General features: G+C 39.1%; 1 protein-coding gene across 4 annotated transcripts in view; it reads left to right on the top strand.

Annotated features, from left to right (window-relative positions):
- The window catches only part of Rbbp6 (RB binding protein 6, ubiquitin ligase), a 44,196-nt gene extending 21,064 nt beyond the window's left edge, over window positions 1-23,132 (top strand). Inside the window, exons 4-18 of one of the 4 annotated variants that reach the window (XM_004670191.3) lie at window positions 111-155; window positions 2,125-2,213; window positions 2,328-2,424; window positions 2,794-2,933; window positions 7,506-7,678; window positions 9,918-10,021; window positions 10,133-10,458; window positions 12,423-12,519; window positions 12,625-12,703; window positions 12,962-13,016; window positions 14,236-14,304; window positions 17,505-17,867; window positions 18,158-18,259; window positions 19,082-20,836; window positions 21,169-23,132. In XM_004670191.3, coding sequence (XP_004670248.1) covers window positions 111-155; window positions 2,125-2,213; window positions 2,328-2,424; window positions 2,794-2,933; window positions 7,506-7,678; window positions 9,918-10,021; window positions 10,133-10,458; window positions 12,423-12,519; window positions 12,625-12,703; window positions 12,962-13,016; window positions 14,236-14,304; window positions 17,505-17,867; window positions 18,158-18,259; window positions 19,082-20,836; window positions 21,169-22,720 — 5,046 coding nt within the window. In that variant the 3' untranslated portion in view covers window positions 22,721-23,132. Of the gene's footprint in view, window positions 1-110; window positions 156-2,124; window positions 2,214-2,327; window positions 2,425-2,793; window positions 2,934-7,505; window positions 7,679-9,917; window positions 10,022-10,132; window positions 10,459-12,422; window positions 12,520-12,624; window positions 12,704-12,961; window positions 13,017-14,235; window positions 14,305-17,504; window positions 17,868-18,157; window positions 18,260-19,081; window positions 20,849-21,168 lie in introns of all 4 variants that reach the window. The other 3 variants (XM_045130520.1, XM_004670192.2, XM_045130521.1) reach the window with 3 other exon arrangements.
- Window positions 23,133-23,482: the final 350 nt, after the last annotated feature.

The raw sequence follows: 23,482 nt of genomic DNA, 5'->3' as shown, positions 1-23,482 counted from the left end.
CGTAAGAAAATGCCCAATATTTGAACATTAAGTGACATTAGGGGCTAAATGATCACTTTCAGTTGTTTTCAGTGTGGAACTTGAATGTGTGTTTAATTTTTTGTGAACAGATTGATGACTCTTCCGCATCTATTACTCTGGCCCAGCTTACAAAGGTATATATATATATTCTTGAAAATCTGTCTTTTTCTAACTTATGTTGCACAGTACTTGCTAAGATGGTGGGGGAGGATGTATTGTGAGCACACTGTACATATTATGACTACCTGTGAAGTGTAGTTGCTGTTATGAGAAGATAGGGGATACTTGCTCAGCATCAGCATAATGGTGGAATATTGTTCATCTTCAAGACCGAAGAAACACATGAAGCTACACTTAATTATTTTTTCCCCTTATACATTTTGTTTAATTGTCTATTGGAAACAAAGTTCTGAGGAATTCCCTGGTTTTGGCTGTATATTATGTGGACTACTTTAAACAGCCAAAACAGAAGATTCCTTAAATGGACGATTGTGTGGTTAATTCTTGAATATTTGCATTGATATCCTATTGAGGTCATCATTTTAAATGTGGGACAGTTGTTTCTTTATGCTATAGACTTATAGTCTGTCTGCATTAGAAAAAGTTTTAAACAACCTAATTTGTTTGAACACAGACTACATGGATTGTGTAAGTGCATAAAGCTGCTTGCAGGGCTGTGCCAATGTGTATGTTTGGCAGAAGGGTAGATTGTTACCTCCTGAAATCGCTGTATGTGCCATGTTGTGCGATAAGGTTGCTTGCATTTTCTGCTCAACAATGTGTATCTTCTGTTTGGGAAAGCACTAGTGGTTACTTTTTTTAAACAATGCATTTTAGAATGCAAATTGTGTCTTAAAAGAGCAGGCAGATTTGAGAGCTAAGAATTAAGTTGTCCCCTTTTCCAATGATCATTTTCCTGCTATCAGATATTTTAAAAGCCAAATTTAACAAACAACATAAATGAAAATGCAAAGATGGGTTTTCCATGAAGTTGTCCCTATCTTATCCTTGGCTTTGTTGTAGCTTGTGTCCTTTTGTCCTAGGATGTATCTCCCTCCCCCCTCCCCCCAAAAATATGTTCTAGCAACATAAATTTTCAGCTCTTGTCCTAGGGAAACTAAACATAAAACTGATGATTCTAAAAGTGGATTAAAACCACCCTGTTTTATCGTGTTCTAATGCAAAGTGTTTTAGCATAGAGATGACATCTTTAGCAGTTTATACTATACTGTTTATTCTTATGTACTGTAAGGAGCACATTTGAGCTTTGGTTTTGTTTCTTTGTGGGAAGAAGTTGGGGGGTTGGAGGTTTTGGGGATTCTTTTTATTTGTAAAATAATGTTTGGGTTCAAACAAATTAGTTGTTAAACATCTGTAATCCAGTTTTCTGTAAATATTGCTGTTGTTCTAAGTGCTGTTAATGTTAAGCATTCTTTGTATATAAAATTACAATAAAATGTTAAAACTGGTTGCTTGTGTTGTGGATGAATGTAAAGGTAAAGCCCAGTGATTGGTTGGTTGATGCTAGGTGCTTGAGGGCTCAAGTTAATAGAAATTGCTCCCTTAAACCCTGTTTATATCTAAACTCCTCATAAAATTTATGTGGAGAATTGAACTTAAAATTTTGACTGTATAATGCATATCTTTAAACTCAATTTGAAACTGGCACCACTACCTAAAAACTTTTGATAATAATAGTGCTTGGTTTTTTATCCTACTCCTACCTTCCAAAGTATAAGTAAACAGTCTTGGTGCTGTGACATTGGAGATGCTTTAAAATTTAACATCATCAGTGCTTTTCTTCTAACTTAATCTCCTTCAGCCTTGAATTCTTAAAGCAGTAGTATACAAGGCTGAATGTAAGATACAAACAAGGTCTAAGGTTTGAGTACCTCCAGAAAGCCTTTCTGCAGCCTCCCAAACACCGTGTATTCTTAATGACCTAAGGAATCTCAGTGTTTCTTTCAAGTTATAAATGGGCATAGTTGTTGTATGCAGGGTTCATTTAGATACAGCTCTGTGTAGGATGAGTGGTATTGTCTTTGGTTGTGTGGTCTTAAATGTGTTTCTAATGTGTGTGTCAAATAATTACCTGTTAAACAGACTGCCAATCTGGCTGAAGCCAATGCTTCTGAAGAAGATAAAATTAAAGCAATGATGTCGCAATCTGGCCATGAATACGACCCAATCAAGTAAGTTCATAAGTGTTTTATGTCAATAGGAATTTTTGTATTATGTTTCCTTCCAGTCAAAAGCATTACTTTTTTAAAGTCCTGTGTACAAGTATTTTTTTTTCCCCCTTCCAGTTACATGAAGAAGCCTCTTGGTCCACCACCTCCATCTTATACCTGTTTCCGTTGTGGTAAACCTGGTCATTATATTAAGAATTGCCCAACAAATGGGGTAAGTCCATGTTTTTTTTTTCTTGAATGTCTTTATCCATGTTACTTTTCTTAGTTGGTAAAAATGCCTTCTTCTATATTAAAATGGCAAATGACCATAACATCTAGAGCCATATTTCTCAGGCTTCAAACATGATTCTTCCAATTACAAGTAAACCTATATAATATAAATTTCATGTCTCCAACCCTGTTTTCTCCTGAAGTGGAGATAATAATACTTATAATAACAATACTTACATGGCAATTTTGGGAATAAAGTATGATCTCATGTAAAACATTATAAATTAGTGGTGTGCACTGCATGAGGTAAGTTAATATTTTACTAAAGATCACTACTTTCTTCTTTCCTCTCTTTTCCCCCCTCTAATAGGATAAGAACTTTGAATCTGGCCCTAGGATTAAAAAAAGCACTGGAATTCCCAGAAGTTTTATGATGGAAGTGAAAGATCCTAACATGAAAGGTGCAATGCTTACAAACACTGGAAAATATGCAATACCAACCATAGATGCGTAAGTATACAGATTGGGTATGAAATGTGGGGACGACTTAATCCCAGGGTGCAGTGCTTTAATCTTCTTGGGCTTGTAACTTGGCTACTTGGATTTCTTGGGGATGTTACATACCCGAATTGCTAGTCTCCATCTGTTAACATTTCTATGTTAACTTTGAGAGGCTGCAGTCTGCTCCATTTAGTACAAATTTCAAATGGACTTGGGGATTTTTATTATTGAGTGCCACTTCCCTTGTAGTCTTCTAATTTATCTTTTCTGTCATTCACTGCTTTCTTCTTCATTCACATACATGCTCCCACATTATCCTGTTCCATATGCTGTTTTCATTTCCTAAGTGAACCAAACAAGAGTAATCATTTTTAAATAATCTAAAAGTGCCAACATAATGAAATACTGAGGATTTTTGAATTTGGATATACCCAGACTTAAAATTTTAAAGTAGGGTTTACTTTATAAAGCATTATTAGTTCAGACAACCTGTAGTTCTATAAAAATACCCTTGTGTTTTGTTTTTAAATTTGTATTCCTTTGCATGTGTGCATGTGCACGCACACTTCAATGCAGGTAAGGTGGTCAGTACTACACTGAGATGTCTTTGAGGCAGGTTGTCTTACCACTGCAAACAAATGCCAGTCCAAGCCAGATGTGGTCGCGCACACCGTTAATCCCAGCCTGTGGAGCATTTGGGCGGTAGAGGTAGGAGGATTGCCATGAGTTAGAGACCAACATGAAACTAGTAGTGAATAGTGAATTCCAGGCCAACCAGGGCTAGAGTGAGACCCTAAACAAAGAACAAATGCCAGTGTAGTCTGGCTTGTTCTGACTCCACCTCTTCCTATTATAGGTACATTGGGATCACAAATGCATATGTCACTCTGCATCTGGCTTTATATGGGTGCTGGGAAATCAAACTCAAGCAGATAGGCTTTGTAAGCAAGTGCCTTTAACCATTGCACCATCTCTCTAGACCATTTTTAATATTTGTATTTAAGTGAGAATGAATGTACCAGGGCCTCCTGTCACTTATGTAAACTCTAGAATGTGCATCTGGCTTTACATGCATACTGGGAAATCAAACCCAGGCTGTTCAGCTTTGCAAACAAGCACCTTTAACAACTGAGCTATCCCTCCTGCCCCTAGACTTTTATTTATGGTTTTTTTAGGACATTGATTTTTGAGACAGGGTCTTACTGTGTAGCCCAGGTTGGCCTCAGACTTGTAGTCCTCCTACCTTGGGTTTCTTTCTAAGTGTTGGCATTATAGATGTGCTTCCCCGTACCTGGCTTTACTGGGCTTTTGTTTGTTTGTTGAGATTCTAACATGAGTCCTTAGGCTTCACAGGCAAGTGCCTTAACTGCCATGTAAACCAATTTTAACAAAGGAACAAACAGGAAAATTTAGTGGTATGATTTATCTAATTTCCCATTTCATCTGCTCTTAACCATTAAATACATTAACTACCTTCAACCATGTGACCACTCATACATAATATACCATGTGTTATCAAGAGTTCCTTAGCCAGGCATGGTGGTACATCCCAGCACTTGGGAGGCAAAGATGGTAGGTGGTTTGCTATGAGTTTGAGGCTACCCTGAGACTACATAGTGATTTCAGGGTCAACTTGGGCTAGAAAGAGACGATACCTTGAAAAAAAAAAATTAGGGTCATGCATGGTGGTGCATACCTTTAATCCCAGCACATGGGAAGCAGAGATAGGAGGATTGCCTTGAGTTTGAGGCCACCCTGAAACTACATAGTGAATTCTAGGTCAGCCTGGGCTAGAGTGAGACCCTACCTAGAAAAACCAAAATAATAATTATTATTATTATAATTATTATTAGAAGTTGTGATGAGGTCCTGATTCTGCATTTTAAAGATGTCTTCCAGGAAATAATGTAGTTAAAAGCTCTTTAGGACACACTAAGAAACATCAGTTTAGAAAATGTCTGTTTTCAATGACAAGAAGAATTTTTTTCCTCAGCTTCATGCACAGTGTAGTGAGCAGGTTGATGATCAACGTGATTGTTATGGATAGATATGTTCTTTAGTATAAATATAGCCCATACTACAAATTAATGGTTTCCTAAACTTCCTATTTTGCTCACTTACTCAACTTCACCCGTCTATTCTTTATCAGTCATCATCCCGTGTTTTTTGTGATTCATCTTAAAGCAGTCTGTTGTTATGCTGTTTCTGATTCACAGATACTTTATAGATGCTTCAAAATAAGTTTAGGAATTGATTCTTACTGCAGTCAATTTAATCAGACTATTTCATCTATATTAGTTTGTATTGGAGAAGTTAATATCACCTGTGAACCCTAACTAATAATAATTCATTGCTTTTGAATACTGAAAACAAAAGCCTGTTTGTGGCAGATACAAAGCCCATATTGGGGAGAGATGGGAGACTAGATGTTTTAAATGAACGTTCACCCTCTCCAATAACACCACTGATGAGCAACTCAGACTCTTCTGTTTCTTTTTCTATCCTGTTTCCTCCCCCTTCCCTTTTTCTCTCCCTCTTTTTCTTTTCTCTCTTGGGCAGTGGGAGACTCCTCTTTCACAAATTGGGAACAGTGGGGCATAAGCAAATTGATACTTATTTCTGGAATCGTGGTGATGTCTATGGAGCAGCTGCAACACAAATAATACTCCCAAGGTACCCTATTCCATTCAGCCAAGAGTCTTTCATTTTCAGCATTGAGATACACATTCTGTTCACATAAGTGAAATTGAGAAGGTTTCTCTGGGAATTCCTGTGGTTTATAAATTTGTTTAAATGTAGAGAAAAGATGTGGGTATAAAAACAGTGGCAACAAGTCTGAGAATAGGTTTTTGTTTGTTTTAATTTTTAAAAAATTATTTATTTGAGAAATAGAGAATGGGCACACAAGGGCCTCCAGACGCTGTAAACACTCCAGGTGCATTCACCGCCTTGTGTGTCTGGCTTCTTTTTTTCCTATTTTAAAAATGTATTTATTACATAGCAACTCTGGAAAATGCATTCCTTAAAAAGCTGGTCCCAGAATGTGTAATAACATTACACTTCATATTTGTGTAACACATTCTGATCATTTAATCATACTTATTTTTTCATATTTTATTATTTATTTACAAGCACAAAGAAGGAGAGGGAGAAAGAACCAAGAGAGAGTAGGGGTGCTCCAGGGCCTCTTGCCACTGCAAATGAACTCCAGATGTATGTACTACTTTTCATCCAGCTTTACATAGATACTGGGGATTTGAACTCAGGCTATCAGACTTTGTAAGCTAATGCCTTTAACCACTGAGCCATCTCCCCACCCCTTAAATCATATTTCTTTTTTAAATTATTGTTATTTATTTAAGAGAGAGAGAATGGCACACCAGGGCCTTCAGCCACTACAAATGAACTCCAGGCGTGTGCGCCTCCTTGTGCGTGTGTGCAACATTGAGCACTTGCATCACTGTGCCTCTGGCATGCATGGGACCTGGAGACTCATTCTTAGTCTTCGTAGGCAACTGCCTTAATTACTGAGCCATTTCTCCACCCCTTAAGTTATATATTTTTTCTTTTTAAATTATATATATATATTTTTTTTTGGTTTTGGTTTTTTGAAGTAGGGTTTTGCTGTAGTCCAGGTTGACCTGGATTTCACTATGTAGTCTCATGGTGACCTTGAACTCAAGGCAGTCCTACCTCTGCCTCCCAAGTGCTGGGATTAAAGGCGTGCGCCACCACACCCGGCTAAATTATATTTCTTACTGTACTGTCAATAGATTGCTATTGTCATCAGTTTTGTGTGTCATTCTTTTAACTATTATGATATATTTTATTCTCCTCTTGTGGCATTCACAAGACCAGCAGGGTGCTCATTAGTTAGAAAGAGTTGACATATGCAAGGGGGACTTTTGGGGGAGGGGGCTTGGGTTTTTCCAAGGTAGGGTCTTATTCCAACCCAGGCTGTTCTGGAACTCACTCTACAGTTTCTGGCTGGCCTCAAACTCACAGTGATTATCCTACCTCTGCCTCCTGAGTGCTGGAATTAATGGTGCATGCCAACATTCCTGGCAAGGGGAGTTTTTGTGTTATTTGTTTGGCTCTTTTGAAGCAGTGTCTAGAACTGACATTCTATCCCCAGGCAGGCCTTGAATTTTTTTTTTTTTTTTTTTTTTTACCTCAGCTTTCTGAATGCTGGGACTGATTATAGGTGTGAGCCAGTATACACTGCTATAAGGGGGGTAGTTATGTTACTGGTTTTTCAAGAAACATGTTAGGATAGGTAAAAGGTGGGATGAAGAGCTCTGTTTGGCACTTAAGCAATGTCATAGCACTCTAACATGTTTCATTACAATTTTGACCTTCAGTTCTTAAGAGTTAAGGATTCTAAGGTACCATTTGTTGCTTTTATAGCATTTATTTCTTTTTGTCACACTTGTTTTGAGTTGTTTGTTTCTATTAGAGGAAGATAAGCTTATCTAAACTGTCATTGTCCTGAATTTACATGTTCCCATTATGTTATACTAAAACATAGAGCCTAGCTGATTTGCCTTAACAATACTAAAATGCTGAAACGTTCTTCTACAGAGAGGCATATGCAATTGGAAAGAAGGAAAAGCCACCCTTCTTACCAGAGGAGCCATCCTCTTCTTCAGAGGAAGACGATCCCATCCCAGATGAGTTGTTGTGTCTCATCTGCAAAGATATTATGACTGATGCCGTTGTCATTCCCTGCTGTGGAAACAGTTACTGTGATGAATGTAAGATTGTGAACCCTTCCATGGAGACATACATTTTAGAATAATTACTTGCTTGGAAAGGCTCTTAACCAAAATTGTGTATTTTAATATCAAATATGAAATGTCGCTAAGTGATCAATAAGGTTTGGGTTTTTTTGTTTTTGTTTTTTTGACGTAGGGTCTCTAGCCCAGGCTGATCTGGAATTCACTATGTAGTCTCAGGGTGGCCTCAAACTCTCGATGATCCTCCTACCTCTGCCTTCCAAGGGCTGGAAAGGTGTGCACCACCACACCCAACTACCTAGAAGTATATGTGTGTATGTATTTATTTTATTTTTCTAAATAAAGAGGGGAAGAGAGAGAGAGAGAGAATGGGCCCACCAGGGCTTCCAACCACAGCATACAAACTCCAGGCGCTTGCGCCCCCTTGTACATCTGGCTAAAGTGGGTCCTGGGGAATCAAACGTAGGTCCTTTGGCTTTGCAGGCAAACACCTTAACTGTTAAACTATCCCTCCAGCCCTAGAAGTATGTATTTTTTAAATATTTTATTTTTCTCTATTTATTTGAGAGAGAATAGGCATGCCAGGGCCTCTAGACACTGCAAATGAACTCCAGATGCATGCACCCCCTTGTGCATCTGGCTTACATGGGTCCTGGGGAATTAAACCTCGATCCTTTGGCTTTGCAGGCAAACGCTTAACCACTAAGCCATCTCTCCAGCTCCCTAGAAGTGTTTTTATATGGTACCTTAATGACTTTTCTAGATTGTGAATAACAACATATTCTTCCCAAGTGTAATGAAGACTTCCTTACCATGTGTTTGTGACTTTTTTTCTTTTTTGGTATGTGTGTAGTATGTGAAAGTATAGTGTATGCCTTTGTGTGTGCAGAGGCTAGAGAATGTCAAGTTCCTTTCCTATCACTTGTGCTTTATTTCCTTGAGATGGCATCTCACTGAAACTGCCCAGGCTGCTGTCAGACTCACTGATGCGTGATCCCCAGAGCTTCTCTTATCTCTGTCTCATAGAATACTGGGATTAGAGGTGCATGTGGTGTCTCTGGCCCTCATACTTGTGAAGCAAGCACAGTTAGCCTGTTGAGCCATCTCTTTCTTGCTCTCATTTTTTTAGGTAGTCTCACTATAGCCCAGGCCTACCTGAAACTCTATAGTTCCAGACTTGTCTCAAATTCACAGTGATCGTCCTACCTCTCCCTCCTGAGTTTGAGATCTAAAACATGCACCACCATGCCTTGCAAATATTTTATTTATTTATAAGCAGAGAGAGTTGAGAATGGGCTCATCAGGGCCTCTTGCTACTGTAAATGAACTTCTGTGCTACTTATGTGCACTCAGACTTATGTGCTACTTATTGCACCTGGCTTTATGTGGGCATGGGGGAATCAAACTCAAGTTAGCAGGCTTTGCATGCAAGTACCTTTAACCACTTAGCCGTCCCTCCAGCTCCTTATTTATTTATTTAGGATTTTCAAGGTGGGGTCTCACTGTAGCCCAAGCTGACCTGGAATTCGCTATGTGACCTCAGGGTGGCCTCTTGAGCTAAGGTTGATGCTCCTACCTAAGCCTCTCGAGTTCTGGGATTAAAAGCATGTGCCATCACACCTAGCCTGTAGCTTCTTTTAAAGCTTAGTTTTCTTCCTGCTAAATTCATCGTCCTTACTGGAAAATATTTTTTAGAGATTTGCTGAGGTGTTCTAACCACTCCCTAAAGTATAGTGAATCTGCAGTTTAGTGTTATTCCTGGCTTGCTTGTCTGTAAGGATCTCATTTCCTTCCCTGTATAATGATTTTTCAAAAACCAGCATATAGGGACTGAAGAGGTGGCTTAGTGGTTAAGGCATCTAATTACCTACAAAGCCTAAGGACCCAATTTCTATTCCCCAGTACCCATGTAAGCCAGATGCACAAGGTGGAGCATGTGTCTGGAGTTAGTTTGCAGTAGCTGGAGAGATTCTCTCTCTTGTCGCTGTCAAATAAGTAAAAAAATATTTAAAAACTAGCATATTGGGCTTTTGTTGTCTTTGTAGTCTCATGATGTTCTTCTTTCTATCCAATATTTTATTTACAAGCTAAACAGATGAGTTGTTGGCAGAATGTTTTTTGTGTATATTTCAACATTTGTTTAAATATTAATCTGACTTTTAATGTAATAACACAGGTCATACATAAAAGAGCATAGGAATCCTAGTACCGAGTTCTATAATGTCGCTATTAATACTTAAAATCTTATCATATGTAGGTATAAGAACAGCACTCCTGGAATCAGATGAACATACATGTCCAACATGTCATCAAAATGATGTCTCACCTGATGCTTTAATTGCAAACAAGTTTTTACGACAGGTAACTGTCCTTGTGTCCTTTTATGCAAAAATGTCTTTAGCATTTCCACTGATTGAACTTATTTGACTACTACTGCATTACACATTTTGCCTTTATGTTTGATATACATAGGCTGTTAATAACTTCAAAAATGAAACTGGCTATACAAAAAGACTTCGAAAACAATTACCTCCACCACCAATACCACCTCCAAGGCCGCTCATTCAGCGGAACTTGCAACCTCTGATGAGATCTCCAGTTTCAAGACAACAGGATCCTCTGATGATTCCAGTGACGTCTTCATCAGCTCACTCATCTTCCTCTATCTCTTCTTTACCTTCTAATCAGTCTTCCTTGGCTCCTGGGCCTGGAAATTCATCTGCTCCAGCTCCAGTACCTGATATAACTGCAACAGTATCTATATCAGTCCATTCAGAGAAATCAGATGGACCTTTCCGGTAAGTGTATTTTTCACTGTTAAAAAATAAAGAAGGTTAGTGGCATAGTTTTATTTTTCATGGATTCTAGGTTTAATTTATTTTTATTTTTATTCTGCGTATTAGTAAGTTGGGTTAACTTGTATGAAATCAAAGTCGTACGAAGCAGATGTAGGTGACTCATTTGACAAATGTTGATTAAACACTCCCAAGGTCAAATACTACGTAAGTTGCCAACAACCCTTATTAAATGTTGAATCATACAGTCTGCAGTTCTGGGCCAGCATAATAATTATATGACAATGTTGGGAAAATAGATTGGAGCCGACCTAGGAGCAATTTGTAGTAGAGAAGTTAAAATTATGAAGGAGGTCAGGAATAATGTCTTAGAGCTTAAATTATGAGACTGATGCGCTGCCTACTGCACTAACGAGGCTCCTTAAGAGCTTAAATTATGTAGGAGAGTAGTGAAAACTGATTTGGATCCTACAACTTAGAAACAAAAGGAACCTTAGATCATGTAGCCTAAATATCTCATACCTTCTTTTTAAAAATCAGCCTTTAAAAAAAAAAAAGTGCCTGAGACTTACATGAAACATACTGCAGGAAACCTTGAGGGAAAATGGTGCACCAGGCCTCTAGCAACTGCAAATGAACTACAAATGTATGTGTCATTTTTGTGCATCTGGCTTACGTGGGTACTGTTGAACCTAGTTCCTTAGTTTTTGCAGGCAAGCACCTTAACCATTAAAGTCATCTCTTCAGCCTGGGATGAATTTTATGTGTAGTTGAGATGTCCTGCTGTTCAGTTTAGCCTTTTATTTGGTTGATAATGCAAATAACAGAGAGTTCTCTTCTCCTGGGCTGCCTTTTCACTTTAGTGGCAGGGCATTATCTTCATAGATAGTCCCTGTTGAATTACTTTCTCTGCTATCATATATGATACTGCTTAAAGAATTCCATTTTTTTACTTTTTGTTAATGTATAAAGAACTATGTGGGCTGGGTATGCTGGCTCCTGCCTTTAATCTCAGCACTTGGGAGGCAAAAGTAGGGGGATCTATGTCAGTTGGAGGCCAGCTTTGGACTGCAAAGTGAGTTTCAGGTCCGCCTGGTTAGAGTGAGAGCTTACCTCGGGGGAAAAAAACAAAACAAAAAACCAAAAATATGAAGGTTTATTTCTTTCATTTTCCTTAGAAATTTTCATCATCTTTGCTTTAACGAATTTTATTTACTGTATGTATATATTTGTGTGTGTGTGCATGAGAGAGAGAAATGGGTACACCAGGACCTGTTTTCACTGCAAATGAACTCCAGATACATGTGTCACTTTTTCCATCTTTTTATGTGGGTACTGGGGAATTGAACCCAAAGGCAACAGGCTTTGCAAGCAAGAGCCTTTAGCCTAGGCACTCATCCATATTTCCAACCCCTGGTTTAACTCATTTTAACTCAGGTTATGGATAAACAATGATTACTGTTTACTCTTTTGGGTTTTCAAGGTAGGGTCTCGCTCTAGCCCAGGCTGACCTGGAATTCACTTTGTAGTCTTAGGGTGGGCTTGAACTCACACCAATCCTCCTACCTCTGCCTCCTGAGTGCCCGGCTTTTTTTTTTTTTTTTTTTTTTAAAGAAAGAGGCAGACAGGTGGTGTAGGGTTTCCTGCCACTGCAGTGATTCCAAATACATGTGCTGTTTTGGGCATATGGCTTTATGTGGATACTGGGGAATTGAACCCAGACCATTAGGCTTTGCAAGCAAGTCCACACTATCTCCCCTCACCCCTCAAGGTAGGGTCTCACTCTCGCTCAGGCTGATTTGGAATTCATTATGTAGTCTCAGGGTGGCCTTGAACTCATGGCGATCCTCCTACCTCTGCCTCCTGAGTGCTGGGATTAGATGCATGCACCACCACGCCCAGCCCACGCTGTTTTATCTTCCATATCTGGTCATATTTTAACTGTTACAAATTATGTTGTTTCTTAGGGATTCTGATAGTAAATTATTGCCAGCCGCAGCTCTTGCATCAGAGCATTCAAAGGGAAGTTCCTCGATTGCAATTACTGCTCTTATGGAAGAGAAGGTAAATTCTGGGTTTAAAATCTAGTTTGTACAGTACGGTTTTTGTTGTGTGTGTGTTATAATTCTTTTTTTTTTTTTTTAACTGTTCCTAATTATTTATGGACAGGGTTATCAGGTGCCTGTCCTTGGAACGCCATCTTTGTTGGGACAGTCACTATTGCATGGACAGTTGATCCCCACAACTGGTGAGTAAAATTTTTTGTAATTATTTATTTTCATGCATGTGTGTGTGCACGGGCCTCTTTCCAGACACTTGGCTAGCTTATGTGGGTAGCTTGGTAGATGAACCTGGCTTAGCCAACTTTGCATGCAATCAGGTGCCTTTAATCTCAGCCATCTCCCTAGCTACATACAATTACTTTAATTTGGATCTTATTTTTTCTCTTTAAGAAATAATTAACAGTCAATTTATTTATTACTTTTGCTTATCTTTTGTTTAAAAGGTCCAGTAAGAATAAATGCTGCTCGCCCTGGTGGTGGTCGGCCAGGCTGGGAACAGTAAGTATATAAATCTTCAGATAGTAGATTTTGAATTAGACAGTGGAAACACATGACATAGGATGTTCTTGAATCCTTTTGTTGTTGTTTGAGGTAAGGTCTCACTCTAGCCCAGGCTGATCTGGAATTCACTACATCATCTCATGGTAGCCTCTAACTCATCGTGACCCTCCTACCTCTGCCTCCTAAGTGCTGAGATAGGCTTGCACCACCATACCCAGCTTTTGAATCCTTTTTATTGTAAACTTCTCTTGCATATATGTCAGATTAGTATATTTTTCTTTTTTAATTAAACTGTCAGAAACTTAAATTTATACAGGAAATTTTTAGCAGCTTGAGGGATAGTCACACTAACATCACAAGTGGAAATTTCACAGATAACCTTGTTTTTTCCCATAGTGCTGGGATGGACGTCAATATGTTAAGGAAGGGTTTTGCCCTGGAATGTCACCTCTAGCCCATCTTATATTTGGGGGGTGCTAAGGGAGTTGATGTAGGATCTTGCTATAGCCTAGGCTGATGTAGAATTCACCATGTAATCTCAGGCTGTCCTCAAACTTGTGGTCACCCTACCTCTGCCTCCTGAGTGCTGGAATTAAAAGGGGCTCACCACCGTACATGGCTAAATTTCATTTTTTTAAACTTCTTTTTCTTTTTTGCCAAAACTTTACTAATAGTCTACTGTTAACTACCTTTACCTCAACAACATAAACAAGTTTTTTACAGAGTAGATTGTAGACTGCTAATTAAAACACAGGAACTGTTCTGTATTGACACTTCATTATTATTATAGTCAGAATAAGTTATTACTTTTCATTTATTTATTTGAGAGAGAGAAAGAGGCAGATATAGAGAGAATGGGTGCTCCAGGGCCTCTAGCCACTGCAAATGAACTCCAGACACATGTGCCACCTTGTGCATCTGGCTTATGTGAGTACTGGGATATTGAACCTGAATCCATAGGCTATATAGGCAGGCACCTTAACTGCTAAGCCATCTCTCTAGTCAGAATAAGTTATTTTCAAGTAACATAATATTTGCTGTGATCTCTAGTTGTATCAAATTTAAGCCCAGGAATTGGGAAGAATTTTCAGAATCATTAAAAAACATACTTTAAACTGTATGTGTACTGGAAGGTTATATATTATACCCATAGTGAAACACTCAAACCTACTTTATCATTTTTTTCTCCTTTTTTATTTTTTTTAACCTTGCACAGTTCCAACAAGCTTGGGTATCTGGTATCTCCACCACAACAAATGAGAAGAGGGGAGAGAAGCTGCTACAGGTATGCATGCTACTACTCTTGACAAACAATATTATGATGCAAATAATATGCACAGTAATAGTAATAAATAGGATGGCATCATTTTATTTCTCCTTGTTTTTTGGTTTTGTTTTTGTTTTAAGATAGTGTTTCACTGTAGCCCAGGCTGATCTGAAATAGTCTCAGGGTGGTCTCAGACTCACAGCGATCCTCCTACCTCAGCTTCCTGAGTGCTGATATTAAAGGCGTGCACCACCATGCCTGGCTGTCCTTGTCTTTCTTCAGTGGCTAAGTTTAAGGACTGGGAATTATAGGTCTTGGGTTAGTTGCTTGCCTAGCATGTGCAAAGCCCAGGTTCTGTAAGGGTTAGTCTGATTGACAGCAGTAACCTATCTAGAGAGGGAGGAAAGAAGGTAGACTAAAAAAGTAAAAATTACATTTAGTGTGGTGGCATTTTAAGGTACTAATTTTTTAAATTAATTTTATTTATTTATTTATTTGAGAGAGCAAGAGAGGAAAATAGGCAGAGAAAGAATGAGCACACCAGGGACTCCAGCCACTGCAAATGAACTCCAGACGCATACACCAGCTTGTGCCTCTAGCTTACATGGGTCCTTGGCTTTCGAACCAAGGTTCTTTGGCTTTGTAGGCAAATGCATTAACCGCTAAGCCATCTCTCCAGCCCAGGTCCACCCCTTTTTTTTTTTTTCCTGTTGTTTTTTGAAATAGGGTCTCACTCTACCTCAGGTTGACCTGGAATTCAGTATGTACTCTCAGAGTGGCCTCACACTCATGACGATCCTCCTACCTCTGCCTCCCAAGTGCTGGGATTAAAGGTGTGCACCACCATACCTGTCTTCCTCATTTTTTAAAAGATTTTTCAGAGTTTGTCTTTAGCTCAGACATAATCCCTCAAACTTAAATTCTTAATTATTTGGGTGTGTGTATACATGCACATACCAGGGCCTCTTGCTGCTACAACCACCAGACACATGCCACTTTTTGCATATGGTTTACAGTTAGCTTGGGAATTGAACTCTGGCAAGCAGGTTTTGCAGGCAAGCACCTTAACCACTGAAGCATCTTCCCAGTCTAGGCTTCTTCTTTTGTACTCCCCTGTGACGTGATGAAACTTAACAACCAGTTCAGCTCCTAAGTGTGGTGAAGAATTGCTTTTTTTCTTTTAGGGCCAATTGTTCGATTCTCTTCCCCATTTTTCTCTTTTTTTTTTTTCCAAAAAAAAAGAAATAAGGAGATTGTTAGAGGCTCTTCTCTAGGCAGGCATAAGGAGTGTTAATTTAAAGAGTGAGTGGTGGTGCACGCCTTTAATCCCTGCACAGGTGGCAGAGAGAGGTAGGAGGATCACCGTGAGTTGTAAATCAATTTCAGGTCCGCCTGGGCTAGAGTGAGACCCTACCTTGAAAAAAGAAGAAAAAGAAGCAATCCAGAGGTTTCATGTAGGCCATCATTTTCTATCAGGACAGAGAGACCTCTAAACTGTTATAGCAAGAATATTAAAGTTAACTAGGGGTGGTGGCACACACCTTTAATCCTAGCACTCAGGAGGCATAGGTAGGAGGATCTCCATGAGTTCGAGGCCACCCTGGAGACTACATAGTGAATTCCAGTTCAGCCTGGACTAGAGTGGGGACCCTACCTTGAAAAACCAAAATAAAAAAAACAGTGAAGTCATTGTCTAGTGTTCTAATGATTGCTTATTATATTTACCTCTTAACATTACTAGGTTACATATTAAGGGATGGTCATAGTTACTAATTCAGGTACTCTGAAAAGAGGCTTAAATTTTCTGTTTTTGTTTTTAAATGTAGGGTTTTGCTGTAGCCCAGGAGGACCTGGAACTCACTATGTATACTCAGGGTAGCATCGAATTCATGGTGATCATCCTGCCTCTGCCTCCCGAGTACTGGGATTAAAGGTGTGCACCACCACTCCCAAATAGAAGCCTTTTTTTTTTTTTCGAGGTAGGGTCTCACTCTGGCTCAGGCTGACCTGGAATTCACTATGTAGTCTCAGGGTGGCCTCGAACTCTCGGTGATCCTCCTACCTCTGCCTCCCAAGTGCTGGGATTAAAGGCACGTGCCACCACGCCCAGCTCTTTTTTTTTTTTTTTTTTTTTTTTTTTTTGAGGCAGGGACTCACTCTTTCCCAGGCTGACCTGGAATTTACTCTGTAGTCTCAGGGTGGCCTCGAACTCTCAGCAATTTTCAACCTCTGTCTCTCAAGTGCTAGGATTAAAGGCTTCTTGTGCCAGAATTTAAAGAACTTTTACTTAACAGAAACTTTTTGCTAAGGCAGGGTCTCATTAGCCCAGGTTGGCTTTGAACTTAGAGTGATCTTCTGACTATCGCCTCCCTTGTGTTAAAGGCATGCATCACCACACTTGGCCAAACATTTTTTTTTAAATCAGAACAAAGGAATCTACCAAAATAACAGGTCACAGAGGCTGAGGAGATTGTGTAGCATAACATTTTAGAACTTACTGCACTGTTGCTCTTATTTAACCTGTTGTGAGTAAACATTGTGTTGATTGTACATATTAATATTTTGCCTTGTATGATCTTCACCCAGTTCATCCAAAAGAAAGTTTTTAAGAAGTGATTTTTCTTAATTTAAATTTTTTGCTAAAGGCATTTTTTAGGAAACATGAACTTAAAGCTTCATTTGCCTGCCATTTCCTTCAAAAGACAAACGTGTCAGTTATTAAGTGATATTAAAAGTTAGGATTTTGGTCCAGCCATGGTGGTGCACGCCTTTAATCCCAGCACTTGGGAGGCAGAGGTAGGAGGATCACAGTGAGGTTGAGGCCACCCTGAGACTACATAGTGAATTTCAGGTCAGCCTATGCTAGAGTGAGACCCTACCTGAAAAACAGCACCCCTCCCCTCCTTAAAAAAAAAAAAAAAACCACTGGGATTTTATTGTACAGTTACTGAGATTTTTTTTTTTTTTTTAGCTGAAGTATTGCTACATTACCCCAGGCTGGTCTTATTTGTGAACTCAAGTGATTGTCCAGCCTCAGTCACTCCCAAGTAGCTTGTAGTTGTAGGCTTGGGATATTATGTTTACAAATATATGGTATCTGTATTGCTATACTAGTTAAATAGTTGATTCACTTCCATTGTTTTTACTTGTGAAAATAATTATGAATACTTGTCCCAGGTGAATTTAAAGGAATAATATCTTGGAATTTATTTCTCTAGAAGTATAAACCGTGGGCGACATCACAGCGAAAGATCCCAGAGGAGTCAAGGCCCGTCACTACCTGCAACTCCAGTGTTTGTGCCTGTTCCACCGCCTCCTTTGTACCCACCTCCTCCCCACACACTTCCTCTCCCTCCAGGTGTTCCTCCCCCACAATTTTCTCCTCAGTTTCCACCTGGCCAGCCACCACCTGCTGGGTATAGTGTCCCTCCTCCAGGGTTTCCTCCAGCACCTGCCAATTTATCAACACCTTGGGTATCATCAGGAGTGCAGACAGCTCATTCCAATGCCATCCCAACAACACAAGCACCTCCTTTGTCCAGGGAAGAATTCTATAGAGAGCAGCGGCGACTCAAAGAAGAGTGAGTGCTTTAATTTGAAATTATTCTACACTTTTTCCATTTTCTGATATAACATTAAATAGGTATTTTGGAAACAGTCTTCTGTGTTTCCACTTAGTTCAAGAAATTTCACCTAAAATTTAAACCAAAGCCATAAAGCAACTTCCTCAGGGATACCTAGTTATTTATAGTTTTAAAGTGGAAAACTAATGGCAATTTCATTCATTTCATTCATGATCTAATTACATTTGTCTTGTTAGTTTTCTTAAATGGTTTTTGTTAACTTTCACTCTTTAACTTTATTTTACTAGGGAAAAGAAAAAGTCCAAGCTAGATGAGTTTACAAATGATTTTGCTAAGGAATTGATGGAATACAAAAAGATTCAAAAGGAGCGTAGGCGCTCATTTTCCAGGTTAGTGTTTTGCAAGCCTTCACAACAGAATTACAAATGGGACTTTGAATATCCAGGGACTACCTATGGATATAAATAACATTGCACTTAACGAAATTTTTCTGATTCGGTCTAGTTTATAGAAATGGAGATGTAGCTTATTAGCCAATATCTGTTTACTAAAATAATGTCTCAGTGTAAATTCTATTGTGTAGATCTAGCATTTCTGGGAACTAAATTGCCCTTGTCCCTTGAAGTTATTTATAGTGTGAAATGAATGGGAAATGTTTATGGAAGGAAAGAAATAGAGGATAGCAAAGACCATATCTGAGGGCCCTTTTACCATAAGGCTACAGCTTCTTGCTGGAACATTAACCTGTGTACTTATAAAATAGTGGTAGAATGCAAATTGTTTTATTGATAGAAAAACTGAATCACAAAAATTCCCTGGACTTTCTTTTTTAGACTTAAACTTAAAATGTGGTTCCTTTTAAAGCTAGACTACTGGTCAGTATAGGATAAAAGATGGACTCCTGCTTAAACAATCAGATAGGAAGTGAAATTTAAATTGAATTGGCCTTTGTTTAATATTAATAAGCTCATAAAACTCACGGTACATTGATGCACTCCACTCTAATTGACTTTTGTTTTGTAACAAGTGATTACTCTGATTTGTATACTTTATTCCATTCCAACAGAGGTTGCTATACCTCTTTAATCATCTTAAGATTAAAAACCTTCAATAAAGAAAGAAAACCGTGAGAAGAGAAAAATAGATCTGATTGTCTTTTTATTTTGTATATATTTCTCAACTATCAATTATTGTTTTGTTTTTGTTTTTAGGTCTAAATCTCCCTATAGTGGTTCATCATATTCAAGAAGTTCATATACTTACTCTAAGTCAAGATCTGGTTCAACACGTTCACGTTCTTATTCTCGATCATTCAGCCGCTCACATTCTCGTTCCTATTCGCGATCACCTCCATACCCCAGAAGAGGAAGAGGCAAGAGTCGCAATTACCGTTCAAGGTCTAGATCTCATGGATACCATCGATCTAGGTCAAGATCACCTCCATACAGACGCTATCATTCACGATCAAGATCTCCTCAAGCATTTAGGGGACAGTCTCCCAATAAGCGTAATGTGCCTCAGGGAGAAGCAGAACGTGAATATTTTAATAGATACAGAGAAGTTCCACCGCCTTATGACATGAAAGCATATTATGGGAGGAGTGTGGACTTTAGGGACCCATTTGAAAAAGAGCGATACCGAGAATGGGAAAGAAAATACAGAGAGTGGTATGAAAAATATTACAAAGGTTATGCTGCTGGAGCACAGCCTAGACCCTCAGCAAACAGGGAGAACTTTTCTCCAGAAAGACTTTTACCTCTTACTATCAGAAATTCACCTTTCACGAGAGGGCGCAGAGAAGACTATGTTGCTGGACAAAGTCACAGGAGTCGAAACATAGGTGGTAACTATGCAGAAAAGCTTTCAACAAGGGACGGTCACAATCAAAAGGATAATGCAAAATCAAAAGAGAAGGAGGGTGAAAATGCTCCAGGAGATAGTAAAGGAAATAAGCATAAGAAACATAGAAAAAGAAGAAAGGGAGAAGAGACTGAAGGCTTTTTGAACCCAGAGTTACTAGAAACTTCTAGGAAGTCAAGAGAGTCTTCTGGTGTTGAAGAAAATAAGGCAGATGCATTGTTTGTTCTTCCAAGTAGAGATGATGCCACACCTGTCAGAGATGAACCAATGGATGCAGACTCCATCACTTTCAAGTCAGTTTCTGAAAAGGACAAGAGAGAAAAGGAAAAAGATAAACCAAAAACGAAAAGTGACAAGACCAAACGAAAAAATGATGGATCTGCTGCATCCAAAAAAGAAAACATTTTAAAACCTGCTAAAGGATCCCAAGAGAAAATGGATGGAGAACGTGAAAAATCTCCTCGGTCTGAGCCTCCCCTGAAAAAGGCCAAAGAAGAGGCTGCAAAGACCGACCCTGCGAGGACTTCATCATCCTCTCAGAAGGAGGAAAAGGCCACTAGCACCCCCAGGAAAGCTCACTCCAAGTCTACAAAAGAGCACCAAGAGACAAAGCCAGTAAAAGATGAGAAGGTAAGGAAGGACTATTCCAAAGATGTCAAATCAGAGAAACTAACCAAGGAAGAGAAGGCCAAGAAGCCTGAGAAAAATAAGCCACTTGATAGCAAGGGGGAAAAAAGAAAGAGAAAAACTGAAGAAAAGAGTGGAGATAAAGATTTTGAGTCTTCAATGAAAGTCTCTAAAGTAGAAGGAACTGAAATAGTGAAGCCATCACCAAAGCGCAAAATGGAACCTGATGTTGAAAAGCTGGAAAGAACCCCCGAAAAGGACAAAACAGCATCATCAACTGCCCCAGCCAAAAAAATCAAGCTCAACAGAGAAACTGGAAAGAAAATTGGAAGTACAGAAAATATACCTGGGACAAAAGAGCCCTCTGAAAAATTGGAGTCAACATCTAGCAAAGTTAAACAGGAAAAAGTCAAAGGAAAGGCCAAACGAAAAGTAACAGGAACTGAAGGTTCCAGCTCAACGCTTGTGGATTATACCAGGTATCACTTTGGGTAGGTGGGGGCCCACTGTCTGTTACCGGAAGTGATTTTCTTGAAAGTTATTTGTGGCTGTACTTTCTGTTCAGAATGTGTTGATCATGAGGATTAGTCTGGCTTGCTTTGTTGTCTTCACAGAGGCAAGGAAGGGCATAATATTTGAGAGATGACCTGCATTGCTTGTTTTTTTTTTTATAGTTAACATCATATGATTCAGCTTTTAAGAGCTTAAAGGACTATTTTGTCATGTTCTGAGTTAGCATTTTTGTGTTTATTTGGTGTTTTATCATTAATGGTAAATTTTTATTAACTATAAATATCTTCATTCTTTTTAGTACCAGTTCAACTGGAGGCAGTCCCGTGCGAAAACCTGAAGAAAAGACAGATACAAAGCGAACTGTCATTAAAACTATGGAAGAATATAATAATGACAACACAGCTCCAGCTGAGGATGTTATCATCATGATCCAGGTTCCTCAGTCCAAATGGGATAAAGATGACTTTGAATCTGAAGAAGAAGATGCCAAATCCACACAGCCTGTTCCAAGTGCAGGAAAACCTGCTAGTACTATAAAGAGTGTTCCTACAACTAAGCCATCAGCTGCAGTGAAGTATGCTGAGAAAGACAGTGAGCAGTTGGAGAAGGTTCAGAAGCTCTCCAAGGAAGTCAGCCATGACACTGTGCAGCACGAGGTCAAAAGTTCAAAGCCCTCTGCATCTAGTGAAAAAGGGAGAAGCAAAGATCGAGATCACTGTGTGCTAGAGAAAGACCCTGACAAGAGGAAGAGCAGCAGTCAGCCTGACAGAGAGAGTAATCTGGACCGACTGAGTGAACAAGGAGGCTTTAAAAGTCTGTCTCAGTCTTCCAAAGAGACTAGAACTTCAGATAAGCATGATTCATTGCGTGGCTCCTCCAGTAAAGACCTCACTCCCAGTAGAGACAAAAAGCCTGACTATGACAGCCGAGAGTATTCCAGCTCCAAACGGAGAGATGAAAGAAGTGACTTAAGAAGAAAAGACTCTCCTCCTCGGAGTAAAGATTCAGCATCTGGACAAAAAAGTAAGCCAAGGGAGGAGAGAGACTTGCCTAAAAAAGGAGGAGATTCCAAAAAAAGTAGTTCCAGCCCCTCACGAGACAAAAAACTTCATGATCATAAAGCCCCTTATGATACTAAACGCTCCTGTGATGAGACAAAATCTGTAGATAAAAGCCTATGTAAGGATCGAGAGAAGCATGTGTCTGAGGCACGGAATACTCGAGAGTTAAGCAGCAGTAAGTTGCCTTACATACCTAGCCCAGCAGACTCTCAGACTGAGAAAGAACAAATTACTGGACAAATTGACAAGAGCAGCATTAAGCCTAAACCTCAATTAAGTCATTCTTCTAGACTTTCATCTGATTTAACTAGAGAAACTGATGAAGCTGCATTTGAACCAGACTATAATGAGAGTGATAGTGAAAGTAATGTATCTGTGAAAGATGAGGAAAATTCCACAAATGCACCTAAGGACTTGAAGGACAAAATGGTTGAGAAAACAAAAGAGAGTTTGAGCACAGCAGCAGCCAGTCAGGCAGGTGTGAGCAGGCGCCAGAGTCAAAGCAGCCCCAGTGTCAGTCCAAGTCGAAGTCAGAGCCCTTCTGGGAGCCAGACCCGAAGCCACAGCAGCAGTGCCAGCTCAGCAGACAGTGAGGACAGCAAAAAGAAGAAGAAGAAGAAGAAGGAGAAGAAGCACAAGAAACACAAGAAACATAAGAAACACAAGAAGCACGTGGGCGCCGAGGGTGATTTGGAGAAGAAGCACAAGCACAAGAAGAAAAAATCCAAGAAAAACAAAGATAAAGAAAAGGAAAAGGAAGACCAAAAAGTGAAATCTGTCACTGTGTGAAAGGACAGATTTTAAAACTTGACTTAATTACTAAGTCATCTGTATTAGACTTTGTTATAATGTAAAGAGCCTGTAAATAATGACATTGGAAGACCCTGTGCTGCACTTAAAATATTGCTGCTTGATTATTTGATTTTTACATCAGAGCTTTATAACACGAACTTTTGTACAGAATTGTGAGTTGTGACCATGTAACATGAGAGGTTTTTGCTAGGGCCTATTATTTTGAACCACCATAATTAGTTGGGGTGGAGTTTACTGTACTGTGAAATTTTCACATTTGAATTTTTTTAATTGCCTGGCAAAAGCTGATAACAGTTCTAAAATGTCAGCAGAATGATTTGCTGAACTCATTACAGCCCTGTTATGTCACTTTTTGATTACAATAAAAGTTTTCAGTAAACCTTTCAAATGTTGATCTGCATTATTTAAAGAGGGTACGTTGTTATTTCTGTCTTGGATTTCCCTCTTTTCAATAATATCACTTGAGCCTTTAAACCAAACAATGTAAAAAATCATAAACATTGAAATTGTACTTCATAGATGGGCTGTTAGATCAGAATTAATTGGACATATGGTTGAGTAACTTGAAAGGCCTTGAATATAGTAATGACTAGTTTGGGTTTGGGAGATAGCTCAGAAGTAAGTGCTTGCTTATACAAAAATTACCTGATTACTTTTCCCGTACCCACGTGAACTGAGTGTGACCATGTATGCCCATAATTCCAATGCCGAGATGGGCAGAGACAGGAAAATTGCTGG

The sequence above is a fragment of the Jaculus jaculus genome, chromosome 12, assembly GCF_020740685.1.
Source record: "Jaculus jaculus isolate mJacJac1 chromosome 12, mJacJac1.mat.Y.cur, whole genome shotgun sequence".
Taxonomy (NCBI): Eukaryota; Metazoa; Chordata; class Mammalia; order Rodentia; family Dipodidae; genus Jaculus; species Jaculus jaculus.
This window is presented reverse-complemented; position numbering and strand designations above follow the sequence as displayed.